Below are 25,788 nucleotides of genomic sequence, written 5' to 3'. Positions count from 1 at the left end.
TATAAACTGTCAGCAGTAAAAGCAGAAAGATTGGACCTGGCAATTAAAGGCAGATTTTGCCACATTGCATATGGAGAAGGTGTTAAGTGGCAGCAGAAGGCAAACTGTGGATGCTTCTTTTCGTCTATTTCTGACAGCCCTACAGCTGAAAACATTAAGTTGCCTTCATCAGTCATACTTGAATGCTGTTATTATATATTAATAATATAATTTCCCACCCCCATGAAGCTTTTCCTTTCATAAAAAAAAAGCTGGGATCTGTTTTACCAGGAGGCTGGCATGTTCAACTAAGCATGGTTAAGTTTCTCTTTTGATTAAATCTGAAATGAATTGAATCATCTCATTTTAGTCATGGGTCACTAAACCTTCAGTCTGTTAGTTAAGAACTCTCAGCATATGTTCACACTTCTGTTGCAAACCCATGTTTCAAGTGAGATAGACAGGCATCAGTTTGCAGTGTAAGTTGAGGACTCAAAAAAGAGAAGATAGAAACTGAGAATACCTGATGATTCGCAGGCATGTGAAATCCAGGTGACAAGAGATGATGTATATATATGAAACAGTGGCTGCCACTGAATAAACGTTAGCCAAATCTAAAACCTTTCACTTTGCATCACAATAAACAATTGGGTAATATATAGATCCATCATAAGAAAACTAGTTTTTTACATTTCACTTTCTTATATAATAGCCAGAGTGACCATTCAACACATATTTATTGAGCACCTACTATTTGCGAGGTGCTGTGAACAAATCAAAACTCTGCCCAAATGAATAGATTAATATTACAACTCATCTGCAGTGAGACATACCCAAGAAATGGGCTTTGGCTGACTGACTCAGAAGCAACCTTTCCACCCATTAGGTGGTAATGGGGCTCCATGCTGGCAAATCTTGGAATCTGAGTCCTGCCTTAGTAAAGCGATTCTTTTTTTGTTTCCCTCATAGATATCCACAGGGTACAAGGGATGAGAACAAGAGGAAAACAGTCATTAAAACCTTTTATCTGTCAGTCCCTTCCTGGCTCAGAACTCCTGAGCTGAGATCAAACAAGCCCCTTTGAGAATTTCTGTGTGTGGGCCATTTGTATCTGTGGATATGAGCGAGAATTGTTCAGAAAATTAAGTTCCTAAAATAACAAAGCAGATGACCTAAAATGATAAAGAACGTTAACTCTCAAGCAGTGTCGGTCTCGGCTAAGGTCAGCAAGGTTGCCCTTTTGCTGAAGCAGCTTATGCTACCATCTGATACCTGCTGCAAGTATTTTGGTTTGCAAAATTCCAATTTTGCCTGACCTTCATTAAATTACCTATTATTTTAAGAAAGGTCTCAGAAAAGGACAAACATTAACTGTAAACACTATTAGACTTTGGAAATTCAACCACAGCGTTAACCAAGAGGGGACTCTACCAACTTTCCTGCAGCTGCTTCTGGCCCTCCCTTCTTTCTCTTCCCTCAAAGGGAAAATAAACTCTGAATAGATTTTCATACAGCAAGCACTCCAAGCACCTCAGACACACACACATACATTTCCTCCTTTGTTGTTTGTGTTAATGTTGGTGCATTAACCCTTGCTGAGGACAAGCCTAAGAAGTAAGCACTGGGGAATTGGATGGATGAAAAACAACATCCCTGCCCCTGAGGGGCCCACAGACTGGTTGGGGAGAGGGTCAGTAAACCATCTCTGAGGCTCTATGATAGGATAGGGATCAGGGCCCTATGACAGAGAAACATGCCAGGGTGCCTTGCCCACCCAAGGAAAAGGCTGAGAGAAAGCTTCCTGAAAGATAAGATGCCTAAAGCAGTCTTAAAAAGGAGTAAGACAAGCAAATAAATGTGGAGCATTCCAAGCCCTTTGAAGGATAAATTGAGGGATGCTAACAATGCAATTAAAAGCTGGGAGGCCAACTGAGAGGTTATAACCAACATCCAGGCTGGAAAGGTTGGATCTAAAGTGTTCAAAGGTAAAGTCAAAAGGAAATTAGCAAGTAATTGGATGAGGTCGAGAGCTGGCTGGAAAATACCAGGCGAGTGGAAATCACCAAAGGAAAATACAAGCAGAAGAGCCCATTCCTCAGAAGGAAGACGACGTGGGGTTTGAGGCATGTTGAGTTTGACCCTCAGAGGGCCTTCCGAGTGTAGAGGTTCAGAAGCTCATTAGATAAGAGGATCTGGGCCAGAGATCTGACTCTGGGGACCACTGGCATGCAGGTAGTGATCCATTGGGTCCTTTGTGAAAATGTGAGGAATGACGAAGAGAGAGGAAGGGGGGGAGCCCTGAGGAATAGTAACATCGACTGTGCATTCTGGGGAGTCCTTGAAAATCAAAGAGAATTCCAAACAGACAGGTGAGGAATGTCACTGAGATGCCACTGAGACATCAAATCACATGGAGGCAAAAAGTGACCAAGAGCAGGTTCAGTGCAGTTGTGCTGACAAATGCCAGGTGCAGAATTAGTAGTGAAAAAAGGACTCACAGGATGTGGAGGCACCCACATAGACTATTTTTGCTGAGGCGTGACTGTGAAGGGAAGGCGAGAGACGCAGCCCCAGCAGGCAACCTGTAATCGAGGAGAAGCTGAGGGAGACCTGACCATGATTCTGTGCTGAGGGGAAGGGGAAGGATTGAAGCCTGAAGCCCTGGAGAAGAAATTGGAGGGAAGGACAAAATATTGATCTTAAAGATGTCAACTTTTGAAAAACATTGTAAATCTTCCCAAATATTTATGAAAGCATTCTGATATTTCCAATGATAAAGTGACCTTGTTGGGAGACATCACAGAACCAATTAAATCAATTCACAAGTTGACAGCTCTGTTCTTTATATACAGCTCCAAAGGTTATTATGGAAAATTATTTTTAAAATCCTTAATAAGGAAACCTGTTTGCCTCATTTCATTATATGATGTGTTTGGGCACCACTTGAGCTAACAATGACACATACATAGTCTCATTAATTACAGGAACTAGTCCTTTGATTGTCTATAAATATAACTACAATTAAATTATGTTAATCATTTTTATTATGTGGCACATTCACAAAACATTTACTAAAGACAGTTCACAAAATACTTCATTACAATGCTAGCTTAATTTCCATGAATATCATTGTAGTCTTATAATAAATGGCTTTACCTGATGCTTCAAAAAATTAGAACAAATTATTTAGAGGTTGTACTTCAAAATAGATTTAAGAATAAATGAACTCTGTGTTCTTGGAGTTTTTTGTTTAAGATGAAATTATTTTTTTTAATGTTTAGCTTTAAGAATAAAAATCAGACCAGATTCTATTAGGTGAATATGCCGCCCTAAGAGGACAGTTTATAGAATGGAAAAGGAGTTTATTCCTTCAAACTGCTAGGTAGTGTCTCAACTTGTAGAACTTCCACTATCCTCCGAGTTTCCACACCCTCCTGAGAGGGCGCCACCACCAGAGCGTGAATCTTAAGTCCTTCTTTCTTGTCCGTCTCTAGCTCTAGGCTGTAAACTCTACAAGGGGACCCCCTGGATTTACCTGATTCTCCAAACACTGCCTGGCACATAGCACATATTGATTAATATTTGCAGATTGGAAAATTATTTGTAGTTTTTACTGACTTGAAAGTAAAGCTCAGACTTCCAGGGAAGCTTCACTGCAATTCAGCAAGTGCACGTGATGTGCCATCTAAAACACTTCTTGAGGTAATCAAAGATGCCAGAGACTGTCCCTTCCCAGAGAAGCCTGCCCTCTAGTGGAGAAATCAGACATGTGGGCAGGAAACAAGGGCTATGATGGGCGCACAAATTGCCACAGCAAGGATGGATTTCCTCTTGGGAAGGAGGGGTGTGGGTATGCGTAGAGAAAGCTTCAGGTTGGGCCTTCAATTAGGCCTTAACCAATGATGAGCATCCTAAAGAAGGAGAAGCCAAAGCCCAGCTTTCTGGGCTCTTCTTCCTGCTGTGCTTGCTCACCACCCCTCCTCTTCTAAAACAAAAGCTCCTTTCAGCCCTCACCTTGTAGGCCCTGACAATGTACAGACAGGGGTGACTGATGTGCCCCTCTGTCTTCCACTTCTGGAATATGAACATATAGCCCACCCCATTTTCTCCTATTTCCCTATGGAAAGTTCCTGAGGTCATGAGGCCCCAAAGGTCCATGGGCTTGGACAGACCTGTAAGGACTGACTTTGGGTCATTAACCAACAAGAAGCATGTTAAAAGTTGGAATCTCATCCGTTTGCCTGGAAACCACACACACAAGGACTTATTGAGCCCTACGGGGTGCTGGGGGTGTGACGGTAAACAAAACCGATGGAAATCTCTATCCTCCTAGAGCTTGGCTACTGATGGAAAGAACAAATAACCAAGTGAAATAATGATATAGTATATTAGATGATGATAAATTCTTGAGAGAAAATAAACTATGGATAAGAAGTGTTGAGAAAAAAGAGGCAAATTTAAATAAGCTGCACAGAAAAGCCTGAAATAAACATTTGAACGAGTACTTGGAAGGAGTTGAGAGAATGAGTCCAGTGGATCTCTGGAAGAAGAACATTCCAGGTAGAGGGACCAGCAAATTCCATGGCCCTGAGGTGGAATAGTGCACAGTGTTTTCCAGAAATAGCAAGGAGGCCAGCACAGCAGGAACAGGGTAAGCTGGGTAAGGGGAAGGAGATGAGGCAGGGTAGTCTAGGTGAGCCTCACGGGATAGAATCTTACAGATCATTGTGACAACTTTAGCTTTCACTTTGACCTGGGGAGCTACTGCAGAATTTTTCGCAGAGAAATGAGTGGTGTGATCTGATTGACAGATTACTAAGGATGCTGGGATGAGATCAGCCTGGGGGACAGAGAGGTAAAGGTGGAAGGGGAGACTAATTAGGAGACTAGCAAAATTATTTCTACCAGACATAAAGCTGGGTGGGGCGGGGCAGAGGGGTGAGATTCAGAAATATTTTTAAAGTAGAGACAACAGATTGCCAATGGATTGCATATGGAGAGTTGAAAGAAAGGAAGGAGCTCAGGATGATTCCAAGGTCAGTGTCTGCTTGTCGCCACATCATTTCTGTTATGTGATTGATCAGTCTGTTCAGATTGATGATGGACGGTCTGCCTGACTAGAGTCTATGCTTCCAGGGGAAAAAGTCAAGGAACAAACAGAAGGAAAGTTCAGGTGCACTTTTGTTCTTTAAGCTACCTGCCAAGCCTTAAACTACAAAGATGGAGACAGGAAAGCCAGACTGAAACACAAAAATAGATTCAAATATGCTGCATTCAAGTTTCTCCTTCTGCTTCATTTTTTTCTCTTCTTCTACCAAACCAAGCTCTGCTCACAGAGGTGTGTGTGGGCGCCCCCTTTGCATCTATATATCCCTTTTGTTCCTTCTCGGCTGTGTTGCTGATGTTCAGGTTGTTCTGTGTCAGCCAGGAGCTAATCTGATTGCCCACCCAAGGCTTCATTATTCCAGGCTTGGTGGGAAAGATGTAAAGAAATTTCCAGGGGTCGTTTTAATTAATCAACAGCAGGACAGAAGGAAAATTCCTTTCCTTTGAGTGAACAGACTTTCCAAAGGTAATTTTGCGAGGCAGCTTGGAGCTTCTGTTTTACGTCAGTTAGAGTGATTGAGTCAAAGATTTGGATTCCTAGCTGTTTTTCCAAATTCGTTCTTATTCACATTAGGCCCTTATGCTTTGATCTTTTCCTTCCTCACCGTCTTATGACCCCTTCAACACACACTGTCCTGCAGACACTCAGCTGGTATTTTTTGGCAAATTGTAGACCAAAGCAAATCGTATTAAAATGCACTAGGTTTTGATGCAGGTGCCTCACAATTTTAACAGAATTTGCTATTTTGTGATTTTAAGTATAAAATATTGATAAAAATACAACAATTTAAGGCTTACACTGAAACAAAATATATTCTTTAAGGTTACCTTAAAACATGAAAAATACTCAAAAACGTCTTGATTCTTTACCCCCAGGCACAAAGCTACAGTGTTTCTTACATCTCTCCCTCAGTGGTAGACCATCCATTATGCCAATGTGGAACTGGTGCCTAAAATAGTTTATTGAATCAATCCCTTTACCACCTAGGTCTCCCGAACCTGAGGCTGCTAAGCGTCAATTCAGACACTTTGAATATCATTCTTTTTATATTCAGTAATTTATGGGAAAAGTGTCCTGTCATTCACTTTCATAATAATAACCCTTTCTGAGTAAATTCCTGAGCATTTACTGTGTCAGTGGCCATCTAAACCCCTGATGTGCATTAATGCACTGAGCCTTCCGACAGCTGCATGAGATGGGTGTTATGATCCCCATTTTAAAAATCAGAGCCTGAGACACAGAAGAGTTAAAACTCTGGAGGTTAAAAATCAGGAAGTTCTTTTGAGCTGCCCCAAGTGCATTGTGCAGCTGAAGTGGCTCCCTGACGATACTCTGCCTTCCCTGGGGAAAGGGAAAAAGCTGATCACCATTATCCCTTTTTAAGAGTGCAAAGATATCAGTGGTTAAATCACAGAAGGGCAGCTCCATCACCTTGACCTTCTCAATTTCAGGAAGATATAAAGTGATCTTTTTGCTAATCAGTTCTGGAACTGACTTTGGAGGACTCACTGAAACCTGAACCCCAGTACAACAAGGCCCCCAGGATGCTTAAACTGTCAGATCAGGATGTCGCTAATTCCCCAATCCTGCAAGTGTGGACTGAGAAAAGAGAAGATGTCAATGATTGTCCTAAAGCAACTCAAGACCACAACACCCTTGCCCCTGAGCTTCTTGGTAGTTTAGTTTTCTTTTTCCTCTTATTTACAGGTTTTTTCCAATGCCACGCATTGTGACAAGCCCTTTACACACATTTTGTCACTTAAACTGTGCATTTAATTCATGAGCCAATGCCATCAGATTCCCTATTTAACAGGAAAACTGAAGCTTAGAGATATTCAGGAACTTACCAGCACTCTCCCAGCAGAACAAGTAAGAGAGGCAGGTCTCAAACTCAAGTCTACCTGCCTCTGAGTCACATCCATTTAATCACAATATTATGCTGTCCCTGACACACACACCTTGCTTGGTGTTCTCCCCAGCTTGTGGCTTCAGGCTGAACCAGTCCTGAGGGTACCATGCCTTCTTACCCCAAGGGTCACTTTGAGAATCACAGGTTCTGTGATGGCTTCTGCCCCAGAGACCTCATGCTCACTCTCATCCTATTAGCCTCTTCCTCACAGCTCTCAAAAGTTGCCCTGTGCGACCCCAGGGAGGTCTGTTAGTCTGGACCACCCCCCACCCTCAAGGAGCACACCTGGGTGCTCAATTCTGAAGGTGGGCCTTCAACTGCTGCTTTTGTAGAAACTAAGCTTTTTTTCTTTTTTAGAGAATTTATTGGGGTGACATTGGTTAATAAAATTGTATAGAAATTAATCCTTAAGGGGGAAAAGAAACCTTTTAGGCTGTGGAACAGCCATTGTCAGCACTGAGAATGCGGACTGGTAATGAAGTCATGCTCACTGGGACACAGGTTGAATTAAAGCAGTTGCAGGAGGAGGAGGAGGAGCTTTGCCTCCTGGCAGGCCCCTAGGGTAAAGCCCCAGAGGGGATAAATGAGGCTGATCCCTCCTTTCAATAGCATAGAAAACTGAGGTCCTGCTGCAGTGGGAAAGTGGTGAAACCATCTACAAACCCCTCGGTGACCTGTTAAAATGTTTGAGGACCTACAAAATGCCAAATCTACAATCATTTCCTACCCTTTTCCCCAACCCTCCTTTAGAGAATTTGGGGAAACCAGCCACACATGACAGTGACCTTCACTGCGATGTTTTCTGGCAGAAGGATGGCTGACCCCCTCAGTACTTTTGGGTCTCTTTTATAATCATTTTTCCCCGATATACATCTAAGCTCTGAAAAGGTTCTTGTAACCACAAGCAATATGCAAGTAACTGGTTTCTATCAAATATTTTCTCTGCCATGATTCATGACTTTGGAGCATTACTTGGATTGGGTTATTTCAGGTTTTATTTCCACAGGCTTATTTGTTTCCTCTTTTGAATGCTTTATTCCTTCATTATTTTATATATAATTTTAAAATAGCAATTATTGATCATCATTATTTCACCATGCTGCTGAATGATCCAAGTTCAAAGAATGACCCTGAAACCGCAGAGCGGTTTTAGTCATAGAAACCTCATCTCCTAAAAAGTTTCAGAACTTCCTTTTTTCTCTTCCGGGCTTTCCGGTAGATGGTTTGAGGCCTTCCTGAATTTTCTTCTACAGGAAGTGCCCCTCCTCAGGCTTACGTCAAGAGAGTGTCTTGCATCCATGCTTCCTGGGCCACCTCAAGACAATCACAGCCCCAGCCTACCTCCTCCTTCCTTGAATTCCTTCTTTTCCTCTCCTTTTTCTTTCCTTTCTTGTTCCCTTTTACCTCCTCCTTTTCCTAGTCCCCAGACTTTCTTTTGTTTCCCTTTTTCTTCCTGCAGTTTCCCTTGAAGATTAAATAGCAACAGCTAAATTCAGAATACTTTCAGCATGGTCGACCTAATGCCAACCTTCAACATCCCTCAAGGATGAGCATCATGCCCATCACTCCTCCTTCTTCCTCATTGCTCATGATGCCCAAGCCGCCTGGAATGCTGTCCTTCCTACCTCCTTCAAGAGTGTGCTCTCCAGAGCACATCCAGCACATCCTAGAGGCTGCCTTTGTGGTAGCAAGGCCTCTGGATTATGACTAGTGGAGCTTGTGAGCAGAAAGGACTCTGTCCTGTCTCACTTTCACCTTTGAAATGACTGATCTCACTCTCCTTCACAGCTCCAGTCACTCCCAACCAGTCATAAAAGTCACCATGATGACCAGACCCCCTGATTTCCACCCATGGGGGAGGCGGGAGGAATGGATGCCAACCTGCCATGCCCCATCCTAGGAGAGACTCTCCAAGAGAAATATTTTGGGTTTGGTTTGGTTTGGTTTGTTTTGCTTTTGGTCTAACTAGAAAAGTAGAATGAGATCTCCTATTAATATGGTGCTAGAGAACCCAACAACCAGCAAACACCTAGTAGGAAAACTGGAGGGGTTGTGGTACTCTCAGGGACACATCATGCTTGAATCTAGGCAATAATCAGTCAGTTTAAAATGAGGCTCCTTTCTACCTTGAATGTTCTGGTAAAGGGGTATGGGAGGAATCAAGGATTAAGGAAGACAGAGAAATGTGTTATGGTTCATTAATCTCTGTGTTTGCATGCTTTTTTCCTCTGCTTGTTGCATGTACTTACCCATTAATTAATGTCAATGATGGAAAACAAATGAAGCATTATATTTGTGGTACAGCTGTTTAAAATGATTACTTTGAGAATGGTGTGTTTTCCAGCACCTTTCTCTAAGCATCTCATCATCAACAGACACTACTTGCTGTGCTCGGTGGATCCTTCTTTGCCCCAAATCCCCAAATGGAATCAGTTGTCTCCCAGATGCTTTAAGTGCAGCTGACTCAGCTAATTTGAAAGCTTTGATGTATGCTCCTGACTTGTTTAGATACTGCAATGTTAATTGTGATAAATATTTCAAAACCAAAGTCAAATCAAAGGAACCATGAGCATGGATTTCCATTGTCAAAAGCCAGTCCTGGGGTGAGCATTTAATTCCAGAGATGTGGCTACGCCTCCAGAGCAGCTCTGTTTCTTTGGACTTGTTTTGGATCTCAGCAGTAGTGGGAGTTTTAGTGATCTCTGGTGCTTTCATTTATTTTGTAAGCAATTGGGAGGGAGGGGAGAGGTCCAGGTCAAACCTTTCATCTGTGATCTGGCAGCTTAAGATTCTTAAACAGAGAAGTGAGCCGAAGAATCCACAAAGGTAAGAAAGTGCCCTTCATGCAGGGCTCAAGGTGTTTGGACCGGACAGAAAGGAGTGGTCACTGCTATAATGCCACATAACTAAGGAAGCCATGGCCTCTATTTTCCTTCTCATCCTGTTTCCTTCCCACCACTTTCTCTTGCTTCAGGGAGGTTCAGAGAAAAGGCCTCAATTCTCCACAAGATTGCCAAGAAGAAATGCCAGGTGGATGAGAACGAGAGGCAGAACGGGGCTGCCAATCATGTGGGTGAGTCCAGGGAGACCTGATCCAATGCCTTTCCTGGGGTGCATGGAGGGAAGCAGAGAGCAGGACCCAGTGTGGGCACCCCTGACTCAGTGCAGACAGAATCCTATTGCTTAGCCTTTCCCTGAGTATCAGTAGGAGTCCATTTCCCCCGGTGGGTACAGACCATGGACAGATGCTGTGTCACCTGTCCTGGGGGAACTTCAAGAAGAGTAAAATGATTCTATGAGGAACCTGAAAATAAAACCAACTCCTAAACCAGACATCTCCCTTGAAGACTAGAAAATCAACTGACTAGGGATTCCATATAAAAAGGACACATATATCCCCATCATTTACTATTTAACAAAAGGTGAAATTCTTGCCCTGTAACCAAATTTTATACCTATGACGTTGCATACAGCACCCCCACTGGTTTACCAGCTGGTTCACTTAGTGACGGCTAAACTGAGTGGCAGGATCCCTGCCAGATGACACAGCCTGCCCTTTCTCAAGAATTCAGCAATACTAGCCCGGGTCTTTTCTGGCTGACTTTTTCTGAACTCCTCCTATGTGACTACATCAGGACATTGAAGCATCTTATTTTAACTTGGGACAAGATGTTCCTCCTGTCCTGTCTGTAACTATAATACAGCTCTCTAATTCTAAATGCAAACTAAATTTAACCTAATCTGGATCTATGCTATAAATGATGCTATTGCCAAAGATACTAAAATTATCTGCAGACAAAATTCAATAGTGTTCCATTGAAAATATATGCCACTTCTTAGAAGCATTTCAGCCACTGCTGTTACTCCGACTTCCAGCTCAGAGAAAATCTTTGGCCAAGCAACAATCAAGATTCTATTGGTTATGGAAAAAAAAAACTGGAAGGACATACACTAAAATATGAATAATAGCTACTTCTTGGGGTTGGGATTATGAATTATATCTGTTTTCCCTACTTCCTTATGCTTCTGTGAACTTGGACTCATTTTTTGGAATGAGCATATCTTGTTGTTATATCATAAAAATGCACAGCCACACCACAAAAGTCTAATTGCTTAGGCTGAGTTTTGCTTGTTATATTTAAGTTTGATTACACAAGCTATTTTGCTGCACCACTTGTTGAATTTTGTGGAATTCTTGTAGAATGAGGCAGCCTGGAGTACAAGACTTAGATGCCCGGGTCATTCCCAGTCCTCTTCCTAATGAGACTTGCATTAACCTTTTGTGAAGCAGTAGGACATATAACTCCAAGGATGCTCCCTGTGCAGACTAGGTCTCTGAAAGACTACCTAAAAACAGTGTGTGTCCAAAACACATGCTTTACGAAGTGAGTCCAAGATTTATTTTCACATGTTCTTTGGGGATGAGACCCCAGTCTGCCATATGAAAGCACGTCATAAGCTAAGACAAGCATACCTGGTTGGATATTATGCCTGGGAGGTTGTTTCTTCTCTTGAACATCTTAACTCCATTTTGGTATCCATTAACCTGCATTGGAAAGGTCAAGTTTGATTGCAGGCTATCCTAAAGCTGTATTACTTCAGCCAATAGACTCCCCCAAACAGAGTTTTTCTATTACCTTACACTTAGTATTTTTTAGTTTAAATAACTGAACCAAGCATGCTAGGATACACTGACGGAGCCACACACAGCAGAACATCACATACATATCACTGTCACTACTAAAAGTGTGGAAAGATAAATTGGAGTTTCTATGGCGTTCCATATGTAAATATTTTATGCCTTTATATTTCACAATTAAATGCGTAAGTAAACAAGCATTTCCCTATGATTTCCAACATTTGGCGACTTCAAATCCAACAATTTCTGTGTAACTCTCAAAGTATTTTGAGTAATGTTTTACCGGTGAGAGAAATTTTTAGTTCTTCTGGATTTGCTAGAAAAAGAAAACATTTTGATATTCCTGATAGGGCTCACGTCTGATACTGATGAGCATTCTGATACTCCTTTCACCCCTGACCTGAACTACACAGCTTCACTGCCTCCTGAAACCCAGACTTTACCCTGCACAGCCAGAGGGCCCAAGAAACCTTTTATTTCCCTCCCACTGAAGTCATGGCAGACCTCATGGTGCCCGAACATGGATCACCTGGAGCTGTTCAAGGCCGCAGCAGCGCCGAGTATGCTAAGCGCGGGGAGGAATGGTACCAAACCCTTGCCATTTGGTGCAACCCCAGCCTTATCACCCCTCAGAGACCACCATCTTCTCCCTCGGCCCAATATTTTAGGGTGTGCTTTCCAATATGGTTCTTACCCCCACTGACTCCATTCACTTTCTTTGTCACAGAAAAAATCGAGCTCCCGAATAGCACCAGCACAGAAGTTGAAATGACGCCATCCAGTGAAGCTTCGGAACCTGTACAAAACGGAAATCTCTCCCACAGCATTGAGGCTGCGGAAGCCCAGGTAGGGCTCCTTTTCATTGCTTCTCTGCGCCGCTGTTTTCTGATATCTAGTATAGCAGCACAGAGGCTACATTCTCCCTGGAAGCTCCAGCTCCCAGTGGGGAGGACGCAGGCAGAGTTTTGTTTATCCTTGTGTGTATTTCCCAGCACCAGCCCAGGCCCCACATACGTCACACTCTCCAACCATTGAATAAATACACATTCTCTAAACCACTGTTCCTTGGGGTGCGGTGGGAGGACTCATGCATCACATCATAAAAATGCAGATCCCAGGCCATATCTCAGACCTGATGAAACAGCATCTCTGGGAAGCAGCACCCCTGGATCCACATTTTTAAATTTGCCTCCCAGGCGATTCTGAAAGCACGATAACATTTGGTTTCTGCTGCAGTCTAATCCTTTCTCTGTGTCTTTAAGGTCAGGCTTAAGTAACGGAGAAACCACAGCCATCACACCTTGGTGAGCCCTATTTGGCCTTCGCAGTCCCTGCAGCTGAAATAGTTATAATCCTTAACGTTTGTGAGTACTGTGTACCACAGATTTGGTGCTAGGCACTTTATGTATGTTATCATCTTTAAACCTCACGGCCGAAACTGTCGTTATTTAGTGTCTCCTTTTCATATTTGAGAAAGCTAACGCTTAGCAAGATGAAGTAGTTAATCAGGATTACCAGCTTGTAGGTAGCAGAGCCGAGACTTCATCTCAGGACTGTCCAAATATGGCACCTGGTCTGTTTCTACCACACAGCTCTGCCTCTGCAGCAAAGCTGCTCAGAGAAGTGGGCAGGAAAAAAAAAGAGCAGGCGGTCCTTGTTAGACTCTGGGTCTCATCCCAACCAGGTGAATCAGAATTTCTAAGACCTAGAGTCCCAAACTTGCATTTTAATCAGGCACCCTGGGTCAGTGTTTCTCGAACTTTAATATGCCTATTAATTTCCTGGGAGGTCATGTTAAAATTCAAATTTGTCAGGTTCAGAGTAGGGCCCAGAGTCTGCAATTCTAATGAGCTCCCTGGTGATTCCAATGTTGCTGGTCCAAGGACCACACTTGCACTAGCACCTCCCTAGCATCTGAGACTCACTTCTCGAGACAGAATTTTCCCAACGAGCTGAAAAGTTGTGCAGTGCCTGCAAAGAGAAGCCAGACTACAGTGGACCTGTCCCAGCGCTCTCCCCTCCTGTGTGCCAGGACACACTCCACAGCAGAGGGAGTCTGCAAGTCTCAGGGAAAGACGCTCATGATTGCCTATTGCCCTTATTCCTTAAAGGAACATGCAAGGAAAGTTTCTTCACAGAAAGGAAAAAATAAAGATGTTGAGCACCTTTCACATACCTATTGGTCATTTGTATTTCTTTGGAAAGGTAACTAGGTTGTTAATTTTTTTAACTGGGAGTTCTCTCTCTCTCTTTTCTTTTTTTTATTTTTTATTTTTATTTATTTATTTATTTTTTGCTAATGAGTTGTAAGTGTTCCTTATGTATTTTGGATATAAGCCCCTTAAAAATACGTAGAGCTTGCCAACATTTTCTCCCATCGCATAGCTTATCTTTTCATTTTGTTGATTGTGTCCTTCGCTATGCTTTCACAGTATATACTCCTATCCCATCGTCACATTATACGCCTTAAATACATAGGGTTTTGTTTGTCAACTACACCTCAGTAAAGCTGGAAAGCACAAATAACTAAAGGAAAGGATAAGGAACGGCCGCTCCTCCTGCCCTTCCTGCCCTTGTCTCCTCTGCCTTCTGGGCCCTTGCCCTCCTGCCCGGAGCCCTGAGGTCCCTTCGCATTAGCTCAGGGGTGAGCTGGCAGAGCGGCTTCTGTCCACATGGATGAGCAGCATGTGGCAGCAGGAGGCAGGCCCCAAGGACATCTGGTTGCCCTTGGGGATAGCACGGTCACACATGTGTGGAGGGCAGCCTGGTTGCTGTGCCTCTCCATCTGGCTGGCAGAAGGACATCTGTGCCCCCCACAAGGGAGCACCTTGCTACAGGGGAGTGAGAGAGTCCCGGCTGACCCCTCTCTAAGCCAAGCTCTGACCCCCAGGTCTCACACAGGGAAACAGGACAGATTTGCACACTACCCTGCTACATGAGAGCGCAAGGACAAAGAGACCTTCAAAGAGCCACCTGCCAGCTGGCTGCACAACGACCCGGTAGTGAACTCCACATCCACCAGGGGGAAGTTACCTAACCTCACTTTAGTTTCCTCATCTGCAAAGTACAGGTAATAATAGTGCCTGCCTCACTAGGGTTACTAGGACAGTTACATAAGATAATGTACATGCACAGAGCTAAGTGCTTCCACTCATATGATATGTTCATACTTACCATGTAAGTATCGTTACAGGTGTCCCTGCCCCAAAGGAACTCCGTGTAGGGAAAATGAACATTTGTTACATATACATTTATATATATGCATGCTTGGGGTAGTCGGGGTGTAATAAGTAAATAAGTAAACATTTCTGGTAGGTAAATCGTTATGGTCTAATGTGTGTACAAAGTGCTCTGAGAGGTAAGTATAAAAACTTAGAAGAGGGGACATTTGAGCTGGGTACTGATGGCTGAGTGGGAGATTGTCTCCCAGAGAAGGAGGAGATGACCAAGATGACAATACGTGCAAAGGTATAAAACATAAGAGGGCGATTCACAGTCAGTGATTGGGGAGAAGGGCACTGGAACTGGAGACTGAAGCATAAGGTGAGGAGTGAGGAGAGATCCACCAGGACAGGTAAATTGGGCTGAAATTCTTCAACTGTTCAATCAGAAAATTTTTACTGTTCATCTGATTACTGTGTGTCAGGGGATGGGCTGGGCACTGGAGATGCTCAAATGTTCTCACAGGGCAGAGAGACTTCAACGAAAACCAGGATGTAATTAGAGATGGCCGTAAGGGCCATGAAGAAAGTGTAGCTTGATAATGCAGCGGAGGACAGGTGGAGAAGCCCCTTAAGGTTGGGAGACGAGGGAAGGCTACACTAAGGAAGTGGTGTTTGGCCTGAGGCTGGCAAGGGAACAGCGCCCACAGAGGCAGACGTGAGCTTGGCTTGTTTGAGGAACAGAAAAGTCAGTGTGGCCGGAAGTGTGGAGGGAAGGGAGTGAGGATGGTGGCAATGAGGCCAGACAGGAGGGCCGAGCAGAACTGGCCCAGCTTGTAGACTATGATTAGGAAGTGGACTTCCTTCTAGGGCAGCAACAAGCCATTGAGATTTCTAAATGTGATCTGCCCCTGTGAAAGAGCCCTGCGGCTGTGGTGCGGGATTGGATTTAGGGACAAGAGGTTGTGTAACTGGAGTAGAGCAGAGGTCGCTGCAGGAGCTCAGCTGATGGTGGCGCACACCGGAGCAGCAGATGTGCTGTAAGAAGCGCATGGATTGTGGGGGGCACTGTAGGTACCACCAAGCAGTCTGAGCTTCCCCTGTTGGGGGAGGGGAGCAGTGGTGGCATCAGATTTGTATGACAGGAAGCTAGTCAAGAAGGGGCCAGAATGGAAGAAGACTGGATACAGGGCAGTGAAGTAAGAGCCTGCTGGTTCAAGGATCAACAAGCTATGGTCCGTGGCCAAATCTCGCCTGCATCCTGTTTCTGTACATTCCAGGAGACAAGAATGTTTTTACATCTTTAAAGGTTATTTTTAAAAAGCAGCAGCATATATGATAGAGACCATATGGATCACAAAGCCTAAAATATTTACTATCTGGCCCTTTACTGAAAAAGTTTGCCCACCCCTCGTTTAGACCATCTGCATTCTTTCAAAAAAAAAATAAATAAAGGATGAGGATGCTCTTCATGTACTGATATGGAATTATATATGCTGTTAAGTGAAAAAGGCAGCGTGCCAACTTCCATTCAGTATACTATATTCGTGTGAGGGGGGAAAAGGAGGGAAATAACATACGCATTTGCTCAGGGTGCTACTGAAGACACTGGCCATGCTGATTACCTCCAGGACAGGGGCCTGGGTGATGAGCACCTGGTGTGAGAGGAAGGCTTCAGTACACAGTCTTCTCTAGCTTCGGAATTTTGAACTACTTAACTGTATCACCTATTCAAAAAATGTAACAACAAGTGGGCTAAATTAAAACAAGCAGTATGCTTGAGTGGTTTAAGAGCAGAGACTCTGGAGACAGACCACATGAATTCAAATTCCAGATCTGCTACTTTCCAGCTGTGTGACTTTGGATAAGTTACTTAGCCTCTCTGTTCCCTACTTCTTGTCTGTGTGAAACAGGGATAATAACAGCACCTACTTCATATTATCATTGTGAGAACAAATTGTTCTTAACAGTTCTTGGCACACAGTAAGCATTGCATAGGTGTTCGCTATTCTTAGAAGCACTTAGTAAAACTTTTTTAAAATTGGCTATCAAGGTCCAGATGACAATGGCTATGGCGTGGATGGCAGCAGTTGGATTTAGATCTGAGGCCAAAGAAGATTTGATGATAAATTTTCTCTAGAGAGTGAACAAGGAAAGGAAGTTGTAGTTGATGCTGAGGTTTCTGAGTCGGGAAGGTTGGGTGACAGGGTAAATGAGGGCTGTGCCTCCAGAGTTAGAAAGGGGATGTGAAGTTGGAATGGTCAGGCCACCTAAAGCAGTTTCCCAGAAATGAGTCCATGCATTTATATTGTGTAAGTTTTCTTTCTTTCCCAGTTGTGTTTTTATCAAGCTCCATGAATAATGGCATGGGTATCCTGCCTTTATTAATGGATATGATGAGCCCATACACCACATACCCATCACTGGGATTCTCCTGAGAGTCTAGTTTCCTGTAATTAACCTGTCGTTTTAAAAACCATGTTTACAAGTGAACTAATTTTACATGGATACCTCATCTCTGACAGCTTTCTTCAGTACGTACTTTACAATGGCAAAGAAGAGGATTTAAAAAATTCTCTCACAGAGGAAGCCCCTTTGCAAGAGTTTTTGCTTCATCTGTATATCCTGTGTAACCAAGAAAATAATTTGACTTCTTAAACGGCTTAGTGCTAATTATCTTCTCCCAATGCCTGCTGACACAGTATTGTTGATTCTAACATAGAGGGAGCTGATTTCAGCTGCCACTGAGAATTTACCAACCTTCCAAATGTTCAGTGTTGGGAATTTATCCAGGTTTGAAAGACAATTCGAAGAAATATTCTCTCTCACCCAGAACCCAGAATTTTTTTATATTTCACTTCTGTCGGTGCAGATGAGAGCCGGGTGATTGCCCAGGGCCGGCTCCCTCGGCGGGTCTGCCTGCCGGCTGCTCCACGCGCCTCCCCATCAGGCCCTTCAAACAAGCACTCGCAGTGAAAGAGAAGAAGGGGAGATGCCTGGCAAATTTTGTAGATTCTGAAATAGGGAAATCTAACTTGTTTTTAAATTGCATCCTACATTTTCGTGTATTGTGAGATGGCTTTTTCTATGTTGCAGCCTTTATTTTATTTCATCTCTAAAATTTCTTGCTGTCCTTAGGGAGGCCAGATTTATATAAGAAAACAGATTTATATAAGAAAAGCACATACTTAGGAAAAAGAGAGAAACATATTTTTGTGTGTGCGTGAGTATACAAACATAGACGGATAGATACAGAGAGACAGATACAGGGATATGTGTGAAGTGCAGGCTTTTTTTATTTCCTCACTTTACAACTCAAATATTACCTTATCATGTTAAGCTCTTCGTACCTCCCTTTGGAAATTAATCCCTGACTGATTTCTCCTCGGTCCAGAGTTGGTCTTTACCTAAACCCAGTAGAATTTTTAAAATCTGCTTCCATGAAGCCTCACAGTGTTGATAAATATGTTTGAGTGTTATGTGACTAAGTAAAGGGTGAGAAGGGAAAGGTGATGAAAGTGATTGTGATTGTAGATTCCTCTAAAAAATGCAAAAAGATATCTCTCTTCTATTAAATCTGGATCTCTGAGGGTAGGAAAAAAACATCCTTATCAAAGATAGCAGCTCATTTTGGATTACTGTCGTTTAAAGTTAGAGCTACGATTTTAGAGCCCCTTAAAGAGACTTCATAATCAATATCAATCAAAAACGTTAGTTCTGAAAAGGATTTCCAAGATTTTCTAAGTAGATGGCACCTAGAATCCATATGATTCTTTCTTTCTAAAATATTACCCTTAGGCTCTGGCTCGTGTGGGTCAGTGGATTGAGCGCAGCCTGCAAACCAAAAGGTCACTGGTTCAATTCCCAGTCAGGGCATCGAACCCTGGTTGTGGCCAGGTCCCCAGTTGAGGGTGTGCTCTCCTTCTCTTTCTCCTTCCCTTCCTTTCTCTCTAAAAAATGAATAAATAAAGTCTGTTTTAAATTTTTAAATAATAAAATAAAATATTACTCTTAGTTATGTTTTCGTTCCTAGTAGTGGTGAATTTTCACACAGAGTTTGCGAACCTCAAACCCTCCTATTATTCAAAGAGCAAGTATCTGTTCTAAAGGATTAAAGCATAATATCCAGGTCCACCATTTTTAAAGGCTTAAAACAGCCAAGGACCACATATACCCCCTATTAATGAGATTATTCAATGTCTTGGAAGGTCAGTGAAACAGAAGATTCTGGCACTGGAGAAACAGAGGCTCCAGTGGAAACTGGAGCTGTGTCTCGCTGAGTGTGACTGCCAGGGCCCAGGGGCAGGCGGGCGGAGAGAGGCCAAGGCCTACGAGTGAAGGACAAGACTATCCAAAGGTCCCATCCCACTTAATTTTTCAAGACCTAGGCCTTTTTAGATCTATGATTGCCTTAGAAGAGAAACTCATGAGGATCAGAGAAACCCAATACAAACTATAAAACAAACAAAAATTGATATTACGGTGTCTTGCCTACCAAACCTTAGCACACGGGTTCCATTTCTGGACATTTATATATATATATATAAATATATATATTTTTATAAATATATATATATATATTTTTTTTTAGGAAAAGGTCCAGTTTCTATATCTGACAGCCTGGACAGAATTTACCAACTGCTTAAGATGCCTTCAAAGGCCTTGTGAACAGGCTTAAAAATAAAATAGATATAGATCCAACTCTTGCATTTCTGCCTAAATTTGCATATTGACAAAGAATTGTATATTCACTAAGAATCTTACTGTTAATTATACTATTTGTCATTGTGTGCTTTCTGGAAGCTTGAAAAATGTCTATTAATCATCTACATAAGATATATTAAGAGATGACTATTAATAAAAAGGAAGAAACTCCATTACCACCCTAAAAAAAAAAAGATACTGATGTTAATATTACTGTTCCTATGAGTAACTCTAATCCAATTGATCATTAAATCATGAGAATTTTTGAATTGTCTTTTATGATTCTCCCATTGCTTTTATGTTGGCTGGTCTTTTCTGATTTGTATCAGCAGGAGGCACAAAGCCCGTGAAAACCATGAGAAAGCCAATTTACAACAGCAGCACTGAGAGAACCTCTCTTGTCAGCAGGTTGCACCTCAGAATTATTTGGGTAAAATGCAAAGTGAAGGAAAGCAATTGCATTTCACCAGACTCTCCAAATGCCATTTTACATTATAATAAATGGTTTCTTGGCTTCTGGGAAAGCTAACAGCCAGACAGCTTCATCACTCACAGCAAAATATTTTGAGACCTTGGTTTCGATTCAAAGTATGTAGAAGCAAATTAAGTTTTTTCAGGTTGCCAATGCTTACTGAAATTTTATCATTTTGTGCTTAATATGCTGAATTCTTTTTTTATTGTATTTTTTCCATTTCCATTTATCCTCCTTATGCCCTTTTCTACCTCCACCCACTCCCTGTGCCCCTGCAATCCCCACACTGTTGTCCGTATCCATATCCATGAGTTATGCTAAATTCTTTGTTAGATTTTCTCCATCTATATGTAAAACAAACCAGATGATAGTAATATAGGAGGAGTGGATTATTTCCTATCACTACGAGAGCAGAGATTTATCACTTTTTAAAAACTCTGCTATTTAAATGTTAGCTCTTTTGGTTTAGCTTGTCCACAAAGAAGGCAAGACAAATGTCAGCTCGTGCTGCCTTCCAGAAAGAGATGCTTTTTGACTTAGCTCCTTTTGACTTGTCTCTTGGAAAAGATAAGTGCCAGAAACATAGAGGATAAGAACAGAGTGCAGAGAATGAGGGACATTAGTAAAAAATACAAAAGCAAAGCCATTGAGAAACTAAGAGAACAAAAATAAAGAGATTTTTCTAAGACTCAATCAAGAATGGGGGGGGGAGCATTTGAAAAATAAATCATAGCAAGTGAACCCAATGATTTATTGCAAAGTCAAAAAATCTATTTAAAAGTGAGATCTTTAAAAAAGATAAATATGGCATTTTGTTATGGCAGCCCAAGCAGACTGATACACTGACCACATGGACATTATCTTTTTATCTGATTTCCTTTGTACTAAAGCACGGGTGTGATTTAAGCTGACAGAATGGAAAGCACTCTGGAATGTGCCCTGGGAGGCACCTTCCACTTGCCAAATAGTTGTTGGTTTCAGAGCCTTTCACTTTATTAAAGTGTGACTGTGCATTTTTGGTGGTTTTTTCCTTTGAGAGCTCCAACTCTACTATTGTTTTTAGCTCTGCACAAAACACAGAATCAAGGTGTCACAATATTTTGAGTCTTGCCATCTGTTTGGAAGTTTTGTTTCTGATAGAAATTCTACTTACGCTCTACCTGCTGGAATAAAATAGCATTCTCTCCTTAGGGCTGTGAGATTTTCCCTTTCATGTTATTTATTCATCTTACCTAGGAGGAAAATAAATTAGATTGTTGACATCACTACAGTCAATGAGTGCTCAGTAAATGTCAGATGAATGGATAGGCGGAAAAACAAAATTATTACCATTTCCACTTTCACATAAAATCATTGAATTTTAGAATTTCATGGCTGGAAGTGTCATATTTCACCCAGTCAAACCACTTTCTTGTGAATATCTGTGAAGAAATTATTTCCTTGAATATTTATTAAAAATAATAACAACGACAAACATTTATTGTTTACTATGTGCCAAACACCGTTCTAAGTGCTTTTTGTGGGTGATTCCGTAACAGCAATAACGCTGTAGAGGAACACTGTCTATAAACCCCTTCTCCAACCATCCCCTCGGTAGGTAAGGCACTGTCAAGGTTTCCTCTCCCCCCGCAGCCTCCCACACTCGCTCTGTACAGGCACACACCTTTTCACCTGTTCCCAAGGAAACCTAATTGGACAAGTAAAACATGCCACCTCTGTCAAAGACAGTATTTTTAATGCTGCGATACTATAAGGGAACAGAGGTGGGAGGAGAAGCAGAGAGTCCATGTTTAAAGATGCTGTTTTGCTGTGCATATTCTTCAGCTGTGGTTCTCTTGGCCTTTGAACACTGAATGCTGGAGTCTGGAAATAACCCACCTCCTATTTCAGTCCTTGCTAAAGTTAGCCTCAGGAAAGTTTATTATTGTAAAGGGCGTAATGCATCTTCTACAGTGTCCCCTTGAGGTTCATTTTAGAGATAGTCAGTGCAGGATTATCCACGGTTATGGGAATCGGGGGGCACATCAAGCAATGGAATACACATGAAGTCTCAAGGCCTCATTTGGCCATTGGTGTACTTGGTTGTCACCTCCTTCTACATCAAGCCTAGGCTAAATTTCTGCACGTAATTCTTGGACAGAGATGTTAAAGAACAAGTCTTCCTTCTTTCTCTATATTCAAAGTCCTGGCATTCATTGAAATCTTATCAGCACTCACATTTCATTTTTAAAATTTGTACCTGGCTTCTTGGAGATATTTCCCAATTAAATGTCAATTAAATGCTTAGTGTTTTCTATAGCTGGCATTTTTGGTTTAATAGGTCAAATCTATTATAAAATAAAGCTAGGAAGCCTTGCGTGAATGGGCATAAAGCATATTTATACCTATGTTTAGGATTGAAGAATGGAGGCATCATAGAATGGAGAAAGAGCCTTGGGCTGGGAGTAAAAGGGGGTCACTTGGGTCCAGCCTCACACTGTGAGCTTCCTGCAGCGTATCACTTCATCTTAGGGTCCTCATCTGTCAAGTGAGGGAAGTGGTCTCAATGAATCAGGGCTCTTTAAATCTGATATTCTGGGGATCCCCCTCTTGGAGCCTAAAACTCCTATTCTAAATGATTGCAGATGTCTGTGGCTGCAGCTTGTCTTTCCTGAGCTAGTGGTGTCTATACAATGAATTGAATGACAAATTCATGGACAGGAGGTCGTTAGTCCCACATTAAAGCAGCCTAGGGGACAAAGAAGTTCTGCCTCACAATGGCATGGTTTTTAAAGACCACTGGAGCCTGAAAGACAGTGAGGTACACCAGGACCAGATGCCTGCGGATCACATGTAGTATATGTTCTTTGGCTATTCCAGCATTTACGTGGGTTTGCTTAATGTCACACAGCTAGCTAGTCACAGAGGTGAGATTAGTGGCAGAAGGGAAGAGAATCAATACTTATTGATCCCCGATCTCTACCAGGCACAGTGCATCCTACAGCTGCCCCCACTTCACAGGTGACTTTCTCCCACATAGTCTAGACATGTCACATGTTTTATTAGTGCCTTTTTAAAAAACTTTGTTGAGTACGACATTTTTAATATTCTTGATGCCCCTACCCAACCTCACTTCTGAGGTTAGTGCCCCTCTTAGCCCCTCTGGGCCCTGCTGGTGATTCCCAGTGTGCAGAGTACTCTGGCTTCGCAGCGTTTGATCATTCATGTGGGCATCTTTGTGGCTGAACAACGTGGAGATATAAAATGATTTTCTTCTACAGATTTAAATTATAGAAATAGCAACAATAAATACATGAAGAACCATTCTCTTTAAGTAGAAATAAAAATCACTTAAAATCTTCACCTTCACCCAACTTGATCATAGCCCAGTGTTTTAGAGTAAATGAATTATAATTTTACATGGATATTTAAGGACTGGCATTTTATTTTATTCAGCATTCAGCTTCAGCCAAACTGAAGGGGCTCCCCAAAGAGAATAGGTGGCACTCCCAAGTGCCGAAGTGCATGGTGCTTTTGTGGAGGGATAGAGGAGTGAGAGCTCTACTTCCAGCTAGAATCAAACCCTAAATGAGCTAAGATCTAGCCAGGTCCAGGCTATCCTCTGAGATTGCTTCTTGTTGACCGGAGATGAGATGTTATTGCCAATCAATAAAACTGAATTTGAAGGTGGCCTATTTTCAGATGCCTCTGGGTTTTCATTTTAATTCTCTGATAGAAAAGATTGCATTAAAGTGGACTCACCTTCACACTGAAATCTTGCACACTGCCCTTCAGAGACAAGAATAAGAAATTAGGTTGCTTCCAAGAAATATCTTTCTGGCTATAGATGTAACCTCTGGAGAGCTAATGTTTATTCTGGAGCTAACTATCCATACCAGGCCCAGGTAGGAAGAGTGAAAGGCGCACACACAAAAAGCCGAACAGTGTCCCGTGATAGTAGGATACAGCTAGGCTGCCGCTGCCCGTCCCGTGCACTAAACAAATAAAAGTCAGAATAGGTTGATTACTTCAGAGACCTCCCAGTAGACGCTAACTGACTCCTGGGACTGTTCTCTCCTATCTGTAGATGTTCTGTGGCCAGACTTCCTGATGCCAACCTTCAGGGTTGATTAGTGGGTCCTAGAAGGATTTTGTCCATTTGTCACAGTTATCACTTAGAATAACATCTGCTCCTGCCCCACCATCTTTGCTAAAGTCATCCCCAAAATTCCATTACAGCACTGAGGAGTTTTAGTTTTAGATCTGCCCCACTTTGTTTCACAGAGATTCAAGGCTGCTAACAAAAATCCATGTGATGAAAAGGGATAAAATGAATAGTTTTGAGAGAATTCAGCAAAGGATGTGAAGGAAAGGAAAAGAGGAAGGCTGGAGTGAGGGGCACTGTGATTGCCGGATGGGGTCACAAATTTGGCTGTGAAATCCCCAGCGGAAAGCATAGGAAACATAGCGTCGTTTACCTGATTCACAGTATTTCTAAGACTTTCAAAGTTTCTTAAAAGAAGCATGACTTTCTCTAGTACCAAGATATGAAAGATATTTGTCCCTTGATTCCTCATAAAGAGAACACTGGATCAATCCAGATAAGGTTCCACTGTGAGCAACCAGAAACCCAAAATAACTGTGGCTTGAATAAAATCGAATTTTAGTGTAAGCAGTGTAGGCGGCCCGGGGCTAGAACGGCTCTTGCTGGGTGTCAGGGGCTCAGAGCCTTCTATATTATTTCTCCACTTTATGGTCCAAGACAGCTGGTCAAGCTCTGACCAAATGTCCGCGTTCCAGCCAGCAGGAATTGGGAAGGAATGATGAAGGACACACCTCCACCCTTTACAGGTATGTCCCAGAAGTTGCAGAAGATACCTGCAACTGTGTCCCCATCAGCCAGAACCTAATCGCATGGCCACACCTAGTTTTATGAGAGGCTTAAAATGAGGTCTTTATTCCAGGCCTTGGTAAAAGTGGGCTTACTATCACTGAAGCAGATGGGCAGGATATTAATTTGCTAGAGCTGCTATAAGAAAATCACTCGGACTGAGTGGCTTACACAACAGAAATTTTTCTCACAGTTCTGGAGGCTGGAAGTCCAAAATCAAGGTGCTCTCGAGGTTGTTCTCCTCTGAGGCCTCTCTGCCTGACTTCCAGATGGCTGCCTTCTCTGTCCTCACACGGCCTTTCCTCTCCTCATGCAAATCCTCGACATATCTCTGTGTGTCATACTCTCCTCTTCTCGGAAGGCAGCTATGCTCACCACTATACCACCACTGCCAACTCTCCTCTTCTTATAAGGACACCAGTCACATTGCCTTAGGACCCACCCTAATGGCCTCATTTTAATTTAATCACCTCTTTTAAAAGGCCCTACCTCCAAATGCAGTCAGACACATTCTGAGGTGCTGGGGACTAGGGCTTCAATATATGAATGTGGGGAGAACACAATTCAGTCTATAACAGGCAGAATAGATATTGGAGAACAATCAGAAGCTCTCACCACATATTCTGCCAGCATTTCTGTAACTGGGTAAATAAGTTTTTTTGGAGCCATTTCTTCTGTCTCCCCTTTTAAAGTCAAGTCTCCTAGAAACCTAGAACCAAGAATCCTAGAACACAGCACACTGCCTTGTACCTAATGGCACTCAGTGCTTACCTGCAGACAATGGTGGCTGCTGCCCAAGGAATCACAGCGGGAGCAAAGACTGGCAGCCCGGATTCCTGAATCTACCCTCTACTCTTCCCACCATGGTGCACTGAGTCCCTCGGGGTCTGATATGAGGGTCTGAGTCTCACAGACTGCTATGTGGGAACTTAAAGTACTGTATTTTA

At 42.5% G+C, this 25,788-nt stretch overlaps 1 protein-coding gene across 2 annotated transcripts in view; it reads left to right on the top strand.

Annotated features, from left to right (window-relative positions):
• SLC24A2 (solute carrier family 24 member 2) overlaps positions 1–25,788 on the top strand; it is a 252,951-nt gene that overhangs the window by 200,143 nt on the left and 27,020 nt on the right. For both annotated transcript variants that reach the window (XM_045193679.3, XM_024558338.4), the window contains 2 exons: positions 9,970–10,068; positions 12,362–12,480. In XM_045193679.3, the coding sequence (XP_045049614.2) occupies positions 9,970–10,068; positions 12,362–12,480 (218 nt within the window). The remainder of the gene's footprint in view (positions 1–9,969; positions 10,069–12,361; positions 12,481–25,788) is intronic.

Source organism: Desmodus rotundus, chromosome 1 (assembly GCF_022682495.2).
Source record: "Desmodus rotundus isolate HL8 chromosome 1, HLdesRot8A.1, whole genome shotgun sequence".
Classification (NCBI taxonomy): domain Eukaryota; kingdom Metazoa; phylum Chordata; class Mammalia; order Chiroptera; family Phyllostomidae; genus Desmodus; species Desmodus rotundus.
The sequence above is the reverse complement of the archived record's forward strand: the minus strand, read 5'-3'. Positions and strand labels throughout refer to the sequence as shown.